General features: G+C 37.7%; 1 protein-coding gene across 4 annotated transcripts in view; it reads right to left on the bottom strand.

The window, feature by feature from the left end:
- BIRC6 (baculoviral IAP repeat containing 6) overlaps nt 1–15,718 on the bottom strand; it is a 174,982-nt gene that overhangs the window by 156,037 nt on the left and 3,227 nt on the right. For all 4 annotated transcript variants that reach the window (XM_014255965.2, XM_014255963.2, XM_014255964.2 and 1 more), the window contains exons 2-4: nt 3,194–3,375; nt 627–764; nt 45–238 (exon numbers count right to left, since the gene is read on the bottom strand). In XM_014255965.2, coding sequence (XP_014111440.2) covers nt 45–238; nt 627–764; nt 3,194–3,375 — 514 coding nt within the window. The remainder of the gene's footprint in view (nt 1–44; nt 239–626; nt 765–3,193; nt 3,376–15,718) is intronic.

Here is a 15,718-nt window from a genome sequence, read left to right as displayed (position 1 = left end):
ACAACTAAGGGGTCAAATTCATCACTTATTTTGTCTTAATATACCTGTCCACAGATCGCCCAGGTCCCACACCAAGCTCTGGTCGTGCGCTGGGTAAGAGGTAAGATAACCTATCCATCACAGAGGATGCTACAGGTAAGGCAGCAATATTTTGATTTATCTTCTTGAGTTCATTTACAATGGCACTGGCGACAGACTTCAAAACATGATGAGGAAGGTGGAACGTAACCGTTGCCCACTAAACAAGAAAAAAGTGTCTGTTTAAAAATTTTAACATATAAACAACAAACAGATCATAAAAGTGTCAAAACCAAAGCACATGTAATATCAAGAAATATAACAACAGAAGCACAAAAGCAACATGAACATAACACAAGGAAAGTTAGTAACTTCAAATTTTTAGCTCAGTTGGGTTTATAAGTTGACTTTATCAGCAAGAAACAAGAAATCTTGTTTATTCTCTTACCAAGTGAAGCTTCACACATAAAACTAAGGAACAGATAATATATTCCCCTGTCTTCAAACAAAATCCACCGCACTCAGTCACAGATTTTGTATATTTCAATGGTAGACACACAAATTAGATGTGGGAATCCATGTTATACAGTACAAAGACAAATTCTTACCTTTGCAACTTTATGATTTGCTGCTGTTTCATGTGAGGTATTTTTTAAGCCATCCTTCAGTTGTGTGATGAACAAATCATATCCCTCTGTGCTAGAAACATCTACTTTTTCTATGCAAGCAGATAACAGCTGCTGAGCCTAAAATGCAGATGTGTAAGCAAAGTTAGCACCCACACTGAGTAACTACAACAGGAATTATGCCTGTATCATTACTCTCAGAAATGTCCTTTGCCAGATTCAACTTTATCATATATTATATCAGCATAATTCCCATAAAAGATCCAGACCTGAGTATGATACTCCAAATTTTATCTCACAGGCCAACCCACAGATAAACTTCAGCAATGGTAACAGTAATTACTACAAATTCCCTCAAGGGCAATATTATCAAATGTTGAAAAATTCAGTCATATAAATTACAACTGAAGATCTATTAAAGCAAGCAATGAGGAGGCATCTATTGCCCAATGCTTTCTCTTCAAAAGGATTCATTCAGCTTTAATGATAAAAAGTGACAGCAAGAACAAAAGTCTTGCCATTCTGAGTAGCTTTGTACCTTCAAAAAGATAGATAATAATGAGAACAACAACATTGCAATAAAATTAGAGAGAAGTTATTTAGAATGCTAATGCAGTAAAGCTGAAAAATTGGGCAAAGAAAAACCCAGGCTAGTTTAGAACTTAGTTCTTAAAACTCAGAAATAATGCAGCTAGGAAAGAATGCTATAAACATCCACTTATAGACATTTTCTTCCAAGTCTCATCTGTTTCCAGCTTACCCCTCTGTCTGCTAACTTCATGTTGACAGGTAAGATTTAAAGGTATGCTTAATGTGCAAGGCACGGAGTATTCTAAATCTGTTGTTAGGTGGGTTAACATCTGAAAAATATTACAGGAACTCTTTCAAGTTACAAATACAGAGAAATATTACCCAAGGACAATGGTCAACCAGTCCTTTAAACAACCACAAACTTGTCAAAACAGAACAGACCAAAAGGCCCCTTAGTTATGGCATTAAGAAGTTCAGGGGAAGAAAGACTGAAATAAGGAAAAACAGCCCCCTAGCTAAAGATGTATCAGAAGAATAACAGACTGTAGAAGTTCCTAAATGGTAGTGTTCTATAATGAATTCAAAACAGCATAGAGGTTGCTTCAGTTTGTTAATTCTGACAATTAGTAATCCATAAAGGTGCACTGCACTACTAGCAGATCAAACTACTTAGAAGACTATTTAAATTAAGTGTAAAAATTAGCAGAAAGGTTCTAGAGAAAACTAAACAGTAAACTCCCTTCCTTGGATGAAAGTTTTTGACCTTTCTATGATGAAAGAGGTGGACAGATGTGTTTGTATGATATTTGCTTAATATTTACTAAAATTTTCCAAGGTCTGGGCTACTGACTTTTAAAATTAAAAGGAAGAACTTAAGGCTGCTAATGTTTTGCCTTCTTCCTCACTGATTCGGTGATGAAACTCCCAAAGCTATTCCTAACGAGCCCCACACTTCTTTTTCTACATGAAGGATCTTTACAGAGAAGGGCTGTAAATAAGGGTCTGTAAACTCTTTAGAACCCAAGAATCTTTGTGCCAAAAAACTGACACAAACTTTTAAGTTATATTGAACCATGTGAGACTGCAAACATGCCACAGCAGACCTTATGGAAGGAAATCCTGACCTCTGACACTTTCTTCACACTCAGACACACATACCAAGATTCTTTAGTAACCCACAAAGGGTATAAAAGTGATGCCAGTGGGCAACAAGCATCAGGAGCCTGGAAAGCTCTCTTCAGAGACCTCTGTGAAACATTTTATTGCCATTACTGCTACTCAAGTCACACAGTTAAAAACTTCACATATAACATACATTCTTGATTCATAGTTAGCACCTGTTATTCAATACTTCAGAAGCACATAAATAATTTACATCAGTGCTGAGGATAAACAAATGCAACAAAATCCTAAGCACTACACTCTTAAGCAGAAATGTCTACATTAGCTTCTCTTAAAGTGATACTAAATGCTCAAAGTACTGTGCCACGAAGTACTGTGTTACAGCTGATCCAAACATGTAAGGGAAGCCAGGTTTGCACAGAAAAAAGTCTTTTGTTAGGCCAGCTGACCTTGCTAGAAAACTTAGATTCCAGCTCTAATTCTTCAAATGATGAAACACCATATTACCTAATTTCATCTTTCCTTTCCTGAAGACTACAACAACAACAAAAACAACAACAACAAATCGGGCATGTCTAACAGGGCAGACTAACTTCTACAAGTAAACATAGATTCCATACACAAGCACTGGCAAAGGTGGGGAAATGAGTCCTTATCTCTGGTCACTAAAAAGTTCTTTCATCTGAAGTAATGTAGTCTTGAGGCATGCTCTTACTTGTTTGAGATACAGATAACTGTGAAAAGCTATGACCCTATGACAGCTAACAACTAAGAAACTCTTCTATTAGATGGTGTTAAAATCACCCTAGAAAGTCAAGAGTCAAAAATGTCTGGTTTCAGTATTGCCGACACAGTTATTTACGTGCCTCTTTTTGTTCCCTCCCTCCACATCTTACCTCCGTAACTGGCAATTCAAGCTGAACCACGTCATCTTGTTTTGAAACAGGCGTTTGCAGGGCTGTGTCCAACAGTAAGATGCCATTGAGATCTTTCCTACATCCTACTGCATAATCGTCCACAAAGATCACTTTATCCACAGCAGAAATATACTGACATTTCACCCGTCCACCTGGTTTAGCTACAAAGGAAAGATAAAATGCAAGATACAATTGGAAAAATGTTTTCATAGAAAAGACCTCTAATTTCTGTTTAGGAAAGTAATGTAACACATTGGCAAGATCTTCTTGAGATGATCAAAACCTAGCATTTTAGCAACCACAATTTTCACCAAGCTTTTATAATTCCTACATTAAAAACAAACACTGCAAAAATCTATACATCCCATCAATAACTACAATAATTTTATTCCTACAGTGGAAGCCATTAAAGTCCTCCTCCTAACAGGAGATCTCAACTAGTGTTTTCAAGCTTAATGCAGATGCCTGGTGTACTCGATACTAGCTGACAGTCAATAATAAGAACTAAATTGTACAAATCAGAACGAACACTGAGACAAAATTGCTAAATTACCATTTAGGCTTATTAACATTACTTCATCAAGCAAAACAATATTTAAATTCTCAAAACTAAGTACAGCATGTAACGTACCAATGTGGCATGTGTTCCTTGAGACACTACAACAGCTCATTTCTGCTCAGTGCTGCATATGTGATGTCAGTAACAGGTTTGAGAAGTTTGGTGAAGGCAGAGGAACACTGCCAGCAGATAAATAAGGAAAGGCTGTGGCAATGGGTATTATCACGTAAAATGTTTAATGTTACTTATCATGATTACGTGTCTAAAGCTGAATGGACTGCAGAACTAAATGTAATCCATGTAAAATGCTACCTGCATAGAAGGCAAACTGCTTTCTATTGCAGACAGAAGCAGATTATGTGTATGTTATAAATATATGGACACATTCTTCAAGGGCAGCTGAAAGTGCTGGATTATCAACACAGATGTCTTCCTGTTGCACAGGAACAGGAGTTTCGTTAAATTTTGCATTAATCATGTCCTGTCCATGTTCTCCTCTTTCCTCAGACACTGGATACTGTTTTTATTATAAATAATTTAAAAATCACCATTTTGGTAGCTAGCACACAGTAAAACACCCAGGCTAGGGACAGCTACATAATTCTGTCATCTTTACACTTTGACAGAATTAAATGGAAATTAAAACTTCTTGAAATATAGGGCACATGAATCTGACCACATTACATTTGCGGTATCCTCTTTAATGCAGGTAAAGAACAGTTGTCAGCTACACTTCTCACCAAGATTTCAGATTTTGGAAACAATGACTGATATACTCACAAAATAAAGGACATATGCTTTTGCCTGCATTAAAGATACTGCAATCGTAATCATTGATACAGCAGTCAGAAACACGTCGAGTCTGGAATCACTTGATACTTGGGCAGTCTTTGGTCCCTGCTCAGCAAAAACAGTTCTCTGAATGGTATATCAACTAATTTCAAATTGTATTTTTGCCAATCCACTGGAGTTCCTCAGACAAGACTTTCTACAGCCAGCACAGCTGCAGGCAAGGAAGTAAACCATTTTACAGGAAAATAAGTTTTGTCAAAAATTCAAATACAAGATTTAACATCTTTAAAAGTGTAAGTTTCAGTAACATACTGGAAACTATTATGCAAGTAAACTGAACAGTATCTGATGCATTAAACTAGAAACCTCAGAAGATTCTGATGGCATTGGCAGACTCTTCAGAGTGATCTAAGGGATAGATAACTACAGGACACCTTCTTTAACACTCTTCTCTCCTCCTCTCCCCTCCCAGAGAAAATGGGAAAAGCAGCTCGCACTTTCTGGCAGTGCCAACACCATGAACACTTGCTTTTTCACTTATTTCTTGTCAAGCACAGGAGTATGCTCATGCCCTGTGACTAGGAGTTTAGCAGTCTGTAGAAGCCCCAGCCATTGTGGCTTTCCAGGCTAGACCACTCTTATTTTATCAGTTCTGTAGTGACGTTAATGAAATCTCATATCTAAAGCAGCAAACAGCTAATATCCTCTGAGTAAATGGTCCGAATCTTTAAAAACCAATGATGATTACTAACGAGGCAGATAACATAGTATTTCTGCTCCACTGCAAAACAAAATAAGAAGTTATAACTACAGAACAAGAAATACATTGCCTACCAGCTGTGATTTTCCCTGTGCTGGCTAATATTCTGGTTGGTTGTATTGACAGAAAGATTGGCCAAATTATCTCTAGAAAGTTATTCACAGTTGCTGTTTTTATTTTATTTGAAGCACATAAAAACAAAACAGGCTCTCTTAGCCTAAGTCAATGGAGCTTCAAGGAAATGATTCCATCAATATTTAATATTTTTCCAAAACCCAGAGAAACGCATACTGTAACTGACTAGTTTACACTGAATAGCCTCTGAGTTGCTGAGAAGCTTTTTTGGAAATAGTTTAATTTTAAAAGTTCACAAAACACATTTCAAGACGTTTCTAATTCTAGTCACATACTATAACATAGTCTACATATGGCTGACCATATGATTATAATAATAGATTGAGAACCAGGAAACCAAAGAATACAGAAGCTATCACTACAGAAGTAGTAACCTAGAAGTTATGCCTGGAAAAGTTAAATCATCCTAAGCATTGTCAGAAGTGTCCTTTTTAACTCAAGATCAATATTTTACAATGTGCTGAAGGACTCTGCCAATACCCTTTGAAAAATATACTGGTGCACCTCTAACATTATGTCCTGCCTGTCCAGCCTAGCTTTACTGGCAATAAATAGTGATCTGTACCTTCACAAACCACAGCTAAAAAGTTTCACATAAAATCACTAAATTACTTAAGCTAGATCATCAAAACCCAAGTGTTACTCCCATTTTAGCCCCAATTGCTTTAGCTGTAATTTATTTTGCATGGTAGGAGAAAAAGCAGACATTCAAAGTTTCTAATGATTTTGGTTTTCAGTCTTGGCACAAGTGAATCATAGTTTCTCCCAATATCTCCAGCCTATCTGCCTAGGATTGAAAACAGAACAACTCACAAAGAAGTCATTAAACCTTTTGTCAGCTCCTACAAGGAAACCTGGCAGGCTGCTAGCATGCTAGAAGTGCAAATCCAATTAATTACATATTACAGCATGGTATGTCATCTATCACAACATTAAAACTAGCAACCTAAAAATTTAAAATAAAACCAAACAAACATCAGATTGCAGAAATCAAGAACCTGAGAAAAGGAACATTTCATTTCCACCTTCATTTTTTCAACAATAGAGAACAGAGACCAGCAATATCCTGTGATTGAAATGTGACCTAAGAGAGTATTACAGAAAACAAACTTGTTTGGAGAATTCATAACAGTCTAAGCAGCATCTGTCATGCCCCCTTGCCTATGGGCACTAAGATGAACCAAACCAATTAGAGAATTAGCCTTGCATTTCAAGAAGTAGAACTATGAAAAAGTTTGTCTCCATCTCTCTTCTAAAGATAGATTCAGCCTCAAAGCTATAGAGCTTAAGAGAAGCGCTGTCACCTGCATATGCTTGGCCATCATCATGAAGAGACATGGATTAACACTGGCAGTAACACCTTTATCTTTTGTGATACTGAAAAAAGTTAATTCGCCTAGAAAATGGCTAGCCAGGAATGGTACTGAAACATATCAAAGTCAGTAATTCTCTTGACAAGAAGCTCTCAATACAGAGCAAAAAAGCCCCTCCAATAGTTTCTAAATTACAGTAAACTAACACTTACCTGCAGCTATAAAGTGAGAGTGATAAACACATGCATCATAGCACTAATTCTATAATGCTAACACCCAAGTCCAGTCAAAGATCTAAGGGAACATTCATTACTTTGATCTATGAATGTCACTAAGTCTTTAAATTAAGAATGAAAGTAATATTTTTTGAGAAATAGAAATCCCATCAGCCCAGTAGAACACATACATTATGTGCATTAATACCAGTTTCTGCATTTTCAATTTAAATTAAAATATCCAAACAATATCTCAGTACTCATTTCAAAATACTGCAAGCATGGGAAAAACAAATGAATGAAGTTTCAGGAGAGCAAAAGTCCTATCTGTTCCATTAATTTTGTACCATAAGATTTGAGCATCAAGCTTAAAGAGAATCTAAAACTCAAGAAAAGGATAGGTTAGTGAACAGCAAAACCATCCTTTCAAATTGACACAGAAACACACTTCCTGCTAGAACCTCACTCAGCTACTTCTCACATTTCTCACATGTACCTGGGATTAAAAAAACCTTATGTATCAGTTGTCCTCATTTGCCACAAGGCAAGTGCCTTTCTTATTGCTAACACTTCTTGTAATCATAAAACCAACTGAAAGTTAGCAAGTATAACACCTAATTACATGCTAGCTAAGCAACACATCTGCCAAGGTAAGCATAGCAGAACACTTGCAGTTTGAGGAAGTTCTGCAATGCAAATATTAATAAAAAAGAGAAAATCCTCTCCTAAAGTTCAACTTGTCTTAACTTGCTATATTTATAGGAATGTATTTTGAACTAATACTATGGAAAAGCACAACTATGGATGAGCTGCAAAGGGTTCACACAAAAGAGGATGAAGAGCAAATCACTACAAGTCTGGTCTAAAAAGGAAGTTGTCTCCAAATTATTTCACATCAGTGGCTCCCAAATGAAACAAAGACATGGTGGTTGTGAACAATTGGGAACGTCATAACATGAAGATGTCTAATGCCTGGCCAAATCAGGCCATGACTGCTCATAATTACTGAATTTATCAGTTAGAGATTCTCCCTTGTTTCTCCTCTTCTCTTCCTCATGTACATTCCCTGTAAATTTTTCAGCAGTGTAGTTTTATCTTCCAGGTCCAGGCCCGGCACCTTATTTGCACTAAAATCACCTCACCAAAGCAGTCTGCTGTCACCACAAAGGCAGTCCATGAGCCCCTCTTTTCCCCAAAACAAAAACATCCTCAAACTTGAGGAAAGGATAGGAAGGAAACTATTCGATGAACACAAGTTCAAATCCCTATTTTAGACAAATTAGGTAAATGGCTTAGTCCAGGTATATACAAGCAACATTTTCTCTTCTAGATTTCACTATACACACACACCTTCATCTGCCACATCAGCTGGAAGAGCTGTCCAGAATGATTTAATAAAGAAAAAACACACCAGAGCTGAAGCAGGAAAGAAAATTCAAAATATTATCCAAACAGCAAGAATGCTGAAGGAGACAAATACCGGGATTTGCATGACAAGTGCCTTCAAACCCACTTATTTGCAAAAACTGGATTTAGTTAATAAAAAACAAGACATATGATCTAAAATTTATCTTTTCCTTTAGCAAAAAGCAGGACAGAGTTGCTTTGGTATCATTATATTATTATATACAGTTTCATTATATGATAGCTGGTTTTAATAATCCTTATTAATAGGAAGATGTGTTATCTGGGCCAAAGCACTGGAGACTGCCACATGAATATTAACTAGACGTGTCTGATCAAGCAACTACTAAGAGACGCTAACACTAACATTTAAAAGGTTTCAGAACATAAACAAAACCCCACTGAGATCAAGACAGTTCATATCTCACTCACTTTGCAGGCATAGAGTTCTCTCCCACTGTACAGACTCAAAATGAGAGTGAATCAGCAGGAGGATGCTGCTGAGCTCCTTGTGCCTGTGCTCTTTGTGTGGTTTCAGATTTCCATGTATCTGACATCACTTGGATGTACAGAACACAACTGCTCACAGAGCTTTACACCGTTATTCCAAGAACAAATTAGAAAAGATTTCACAAGGTATTCTAGAATCCTTCCTGCAAGCCCACATAAACTGTGAGAATGTAAGTCCCTGCAATTCTTCTGCAAACACCTCACAGAGGGCACATTCTTCTTCAAAATTTTTCTTATAGTGAAAATTATGAAAAAAATTCAGGAAAGTTTTCTTTCAGAGTGCAGACAGATTACACAGCTTCCACCCACAACCAGACACGGGCAAGGAACACTTCGCAGCTCAGTAACAGGAAGTTCCCGTTCTTCAAGTGCTAGTCCCATCATAGGATTTCACAACAAAGAAACTTTGCCAGCTGAAATTTTACTACCAGTTCCTCTTTTGGTCCCTAAAGTGGCATCTGAGTTCACCCATTATGTATCCTGCAGTCTCTTCAACAGGAGAAAACATCTCCACATATGGCACTTTTTGAACTCCCAAGACTGTTTGGCAGGAAATGGTTTAGCTTCTCACCCTTCCAAGCTCCAATACTGCAAGGAGATTCCAAGACATCATGCTGGGAGAAGCAGTCAGTTCCCAAAAGCAGATGGGTGGGCTATAGGGCAAGTGAAAAACTGGCTACATTGTCCTGGGCAAAGTTAATAGTTAAGGACACAACACCTAGCTGGCAGCCAGTGATGAGCAGCACCCAACAAAGCCTGATACAAGGTTTGCTTGGATGGTGGGACATGCTGCACCTTTATTGAGAGTAGATGACACCAAAGGGACATGACTGATACAAAGGGGCAACTGATACATTAAATGGCAGGGCTGCCTTATACAAGGATCTCAGACAGAGGAATGTCTTGACACAAATCTCCTGATGTTCAGTGAAGACAAATGCAAGGTCTTATACCCAGAATGGGATATAACCCCATACATCAAGAGAAGCTGGGGACCTATTGCCTGGGTGGCAATCCAACAGAAAGAACTTGGGGATCCTGATGGACAGGATGAACGAGAGGCAGCAATGCATCCTCTCAGCCACAAACTGTTACCATAGAGGGGACCATGGGAAAAGATCAATCTCTAATCAGCAATAAGACCACATCCAGAATATCAGTTCCATCTTTGCTTCTCCATCTGAGATATCGGCACACATGTGACAGACCCACGAATGGTGGTACTAAGTTAGAGGGCTAGAGCATACAACACGTGGGGAAAGACTAAGATAACTGGGCTTATCTTACCAAGAAAAAATGGTTTAGGAGAAAATTTAACAGCAGTCTTCCATTACTACAGCAGTATTTCAAACACTATTTTAGACTGCTGAGAACTTTCTCTTTTGGACATCGCTTTAAAAAAAAAAATACTAAACAGAGAAGCAGCATAGTGAATCAGAGCAAAATGTTCATAATCCCAAGACAAAGACTTTGCCCAAGACAGTGGTCTAAATCAAGTGGTTAGTGAAGAATTTAAGAAAGGTAATCTACACAATGGTTCTTTCCTCTAACACTCTCAGCAGCCCCAGTCAATTTGCACTTAGGGACCTTCTGACCCAAAAGGAATTTTGATTATTATAATGACCTTTGACAGGTTTTTCCTCTATCACTTTGTCCAACACTGTTTTAATTCCACAAACATATAGCATCCACAATGCCCTCTAGTCAGGAGCTCCATATTTTACTGTTTCTCATAGCTACTTCTTTTGATCCCTCAGCTCCTGTACTTGAATAATCAACTCCCAATTTTTCATTTTCCACATGCTCTCACTCTCTTAACTCCCCATGCTTAATCATCCCCATCATCTTTTTCAGACTGAATACTGTTTCACATACATAAACCATTCCACACCTTAAGTTTCTGGTTCTGTTACACACTTTTTGAGAAAGAAATACTGCACTTATAGACATTGAAAAATGACATATAATCGGATGAGTTCTTGACAACTTCTCTGGCATTTGCTTATATGGTAACAACTGAGCATTCAGCTGGTATTTCATATTCCTAGCACAATTCCAAGATCTCATTCTGGCATTGTGAGTTAGTTCAGACTCCAGTACGTACACCAGGCTACAATGCCACTAAATTCTTTTGAGTATTTCAAGTTTATTAAATGCATTCTCATATTCTCCTAGTAACTACTTCTACAGGAAAGCTGAAGTAGAACAGACTAGATCCATGCACATTTAAGTTATATTTAAAAGTGAAACTATTCTTTAGGATTCCTTTTCAAACTCTTCAGACAAGCTGGAAAAATTAAAAGGCCTTTTACACTTTAAACATGTATTTGCAGTGTAAGAATATTTGAACATGGTGATCACATAAGTTAAACCTCAGTTCTGTCACTAAAGAAGGACATTCAGAAAAGCTACCTTAAGCCCGGCCATGCCAGGTGCCTTCTGTAGGTATTGGGAAGGCAGTTCCTCCACAGATTCAGAATAAGGACATTTCCTTTCTCATTATAGCATGGGGAGGGAACCTGAGATTATTTGTTGAAGAATGCTGGTCTTGTGACTTCTGGCTCACAAAAGCGGTATCAAACTGAACAGGAAAAATCCACTACTAAAAAAAGTTTAATGAGTAGTGTTACATGTCATCATTTACATCGCAACATAAACCTAGGACCCTACAGAAGACAGGACAGCTAAGTCTATCCCACTATTTCTCCACATTAACCTCACTACCTTCTTATTCTCCAATTAAACACACTATTTCCAGTCTTCACTGCCATCTTCCCAGATTCCTACTTCCCTAATCCATTCCCCATTGTCATTCAGGCACTCCATCATAGTTCTCAGTGCCACCCTTCACCCTCCCAGCTCTTCCCTTCAAAGTTTTTCACAAATCTTTGTTGCCTGTTGCCCAGTAAACAAGGGTTTACCAAACTGTTCTCCTACAGCTGCCAAATGCAACGCCAAAATCCTGAGTGCTTCATACTCAGTCAGATCAGGGAACTGCAGTGGGTCAAAGAGTTTTCCCTCCCCAGATGTACAGGGGACTGAAGAATAGCTGACAGACTGTATGCTATGCAAGCCTTCATTAACCAGCATTTGTGATTGGGTATGTTTCCACTAATACTACTAATTTTCATGACAACTTAAGCAAATTCCCTCTTAAGTTACACATTAAAAAGTTATCAACACTCACTGAATGGCCCTAGCAAAAAGCTCAAGAAAATTTTAAATATAATAGTGCTTATATTGATGTGACAGATCAGTTATTATTTCCATAATTCTACACTTTCAAACTTATACACAATGTTTATTGACTATCATCCTTACCTGCGGAGTGCTCTTTCCCCAACATGCACATGAATCTTCAAAATAAATGTTCTACGGACTTCCTGTCTACTTTTTTACTAGCAGTGTACACTGGGTCCTTAACAAATCTTGATACTCTTCCCAAAGACAAGAAAGCAAAGGACTTGTAAGTGTTACTATTCATCTGTATTTCAGAAATAAAAGAACTCAGGCCAATAGCTGTTCTTTCTTGAAACTTCTACTCAGTGACAAGCACTCATCTGGTGACTGCAAGCAGCCAGTGCAATTAAGAGAGCATTAACTATTTAAAGGACAGCTTTCTAGCAGAAAGCAATACTGTGGCATCACTTAAGAACCATCAGGAAAGGCAACTGACCCATGCGTAAATTTTTTATTTAAAAATATTAAAAAGTTGTGAAAAGTTACTGAGCCCACTGGAACAGATAAAATGTAACAAGCTATCTCACAACATGACCTGGGACAGTCTGATATACTCAGAAGTTGTCCATGAGTCCACATGACTGCAAGCCTCATCTCCATCTCCAAGGCAGCCTAAGAAACATTTTTTAAATATGTCATACTGTTCAGAGAAAATTAAAGAATGCTTGTAAAAGCAAGGATGGACACTTTGTTTCCTGAATTGAAAATAACTAGAAAGAAAACCTGAAATAACAGACCAACACCATACCAAAAAAATCAGTCCTAATCATTATAAAAAAAGAATTAAGATGAATCTTCATCTAGGATAGATTTTTCTCATAGTCTGTCTTATAAAACTTTAGATGTTCTGTTTTCACTTAAGTAATGGATACCAGTGCAACCTTAAAAACACAGTTATAACCATGTAACTAAAGACTCAGAAAGTGGTTCTACTGGGCCAGCTAACTTTATGGTGGGCTGCCAGAAAGGACCAACAATAGGACAAGAGAATATGCTAGATACAAACCACTGATACCAGGATGTTCAGAATAGTAAAAGATGAGGCTTTCAAAGATCACTAGGCTGGGCAAAGAGTAAAAGCCTTCGCCATGCTTTCATTACTACAAGTCCAACAGAGATACACCTGCTTTTTTCTATAATGTTCTGGACTTGAACTATCAAGTTATCTTGTCAGAATACACTTCTTCTACATCTTACACAACACAGTAAAAAACATAACTGGGAGCTGAGCTGAAGGGTTTATTATATAGGCATACTAAAAGCTCTCTTGACCAAAGTTGGATAATAATCAGCACTGAATGAAAGTCATTTTTTTTCCCTTGATATCAATGAGAAATGCCTTAACTACCTGTGAGACAATTAGGGCAGGAAGTCAAAGTTCAAAACCCTGACACAAATCTCAGCACAATGTTTCTTCTTCAGGTAACTAAGAAGCATTTCAGGATTCATCTTCTGCAGAAGACCTTTTTCAAAGTCCTATGCAGAGACCTAGGAAATTTCTCATTATCTGATATTAAAGCATTCTGCAACCTTTAATAATACTGCACTGCTGTTGCACTGACAGCCGTGAATCCATCGGTCCAGATATGAACGATCTGTCAATAAAATGAAAAAATGTTGTGTGATCATGCCTGGCACCATAACATATGCCTGCACTGCTGCCTGCTATAACTTCTAAGTGAAACATGGACATGCAAACATCCCTTTAAAGCTACGTGATAAGAAAAGATCTCTAATTTTACTCTGTTGTAGCTTCTGCAGAAGATAACCCAGATGTGCTTCAACAGAGCCTGGAAATATCAATTAACAGCATTTTGACAGTTTGGCAAGATGCTTGGTAAGTTAGATGGGATATCTGACATACTCTGATTAAGCTAGTAGACAAATGGAGCTCACAGCAGTTTAGAGCCCTTGCTAGCATAAAACACTGAAATCAAATCTAACATTTCACCTATCCTATTTTCTCAAATGCTTAAGGCACCTCATGATCTTAAGACCACATAAATAAAATAAATTATCTCTTTAAAAAGTATTTCACCTAGATTAGCAGTCACCCAAGTATGCTCAAATGCATGGTGGGCTGTAGCACATCACTAGATTTGTCAATAAGTGATGAGAAAGTCTGTGTTAAGAGCAAGGGGCATTATTATTATTATCATTATCATTATCATCATCATCATCATCATCATCATCTTTGTTTCATAGTGGAACAAAAGAATACAAGAAACAAAAAGATGAAAAGAATACAAGGAACAAAAAGATGGAAGAAATCTGCCCCGGTTTTTGAGGAATGAAGGAGAACTTGATCAGTTTTACCAGTAAGCTTCAAACAGGTGAAACTGTTGATGGTGTCTTTAAATAAACCAAGTGTAGAATTGGATGACTGAGCATCTCAACAGTTTCTTCCTAAAGATTATTGTAAGTGCAAATTCCCTCTATGACTTCCAAGTTCCAAAAGAGAATATTTTCCTCTTGTTTTGCCTTCTGCATTGCATGGAAAAGAATCAGAAAGAAACAGAGCTGGATGCCCCTTGAGAGATTTCCAAGGCACCATAATTTAAAGTTAGCTGAAGAAAAACAAGACTTCCTAAAAGAGAACTCTGATATGGAATGGTGTTGAACCTGCTGGCACAGGTGAGCCTCCTGGGCTGGGATCTATTTACTTCTAAATTCTTCTGATGGAGGAACAGCTCTTTAGGGCCTCTGATGATAATGCAGAATCTCTGTTTCCCCTGCAGGAACTGGTATATACGTACCATGAACAGATCCTTCCCTGTACAGATTCAGAAGTCTATATTTTGATTCCTGTTAGGGCCTCTAGAGCAATTTAGAAGGCCTTAGCTACAAAACACTGCATTTTAGCAAACAAGGCTCTGAAGTTACTGCTACATCAAATTAAACTAGAAATATCTACTGGAACATTCAAAATTGTCACTGTCCATCTGATGGTACATTTCAGTTTCTTATTTTAATCCTACCTCTGGGAGTTACAGCACTCTCCCAGTGCAGAAGTTTTCTTACTTTATTTGTAAATAGAAGGGACTGATAAATCAAACACGTCTGAGAACACAAAGAGAGTCACTCAAGACTAATCTGGAAGTTTGTTTAGATTCTTCGGGGTTTTTTGGTCTCGTTGTTTTGGTTTGCTTCTTTTGAGGCCAAGGAAAAGGCTCATCTTTAGTGCTGTATTTGAAGATTGCTCATTTATGCTTTTTTGGCTACCAATGTTCAACTTGAAACTGAAACCACAGAAATATTTAAATGTCTAAGAGGGAAAATAAAGTACTTGATAGACTTGCGTGACAGATTCAAAACCAGTCCTGACAAACCACTACAAGCAAATAAACAGAAACGCAGAACATTCAGAAATCACAGGAATTTCCCTTGCACTCCCAGTCTGGTTCTCTGAAATGCACAGTGTGGATGCAACAGTCTTGACAGAAAGAAAAGGACAACCTTGTGACCAGGTAAGACAGGGCTTAATGTTAGCGTTACCTGATCTTCCCCTCACTTTTATGCGCTACCACGTTCTGGCCTGTTGCAAATGATCACCTGGTCCTCTTGAATAGGCCTACA

Source organism: Pseudopodoces humilis, chromosome 3, assembly GCF_049639895.1.
Source record: "Pseudopodoces humilis isolate 2021_Gansu_Grassland_sample_001 chromosome 3, ASM4963989v1, whole genome shotgun sequence".
NCBI lineage: Eukaryota > Metazoa > Chordata > Aves > Passeriformes > Paridae > Pseudopodoces > Pseudopodoces humilis.
Note: the sequence above shows the minus strand (reverse complement) of the source record. Positions and strands in the feature narration are given on the sequence as shown.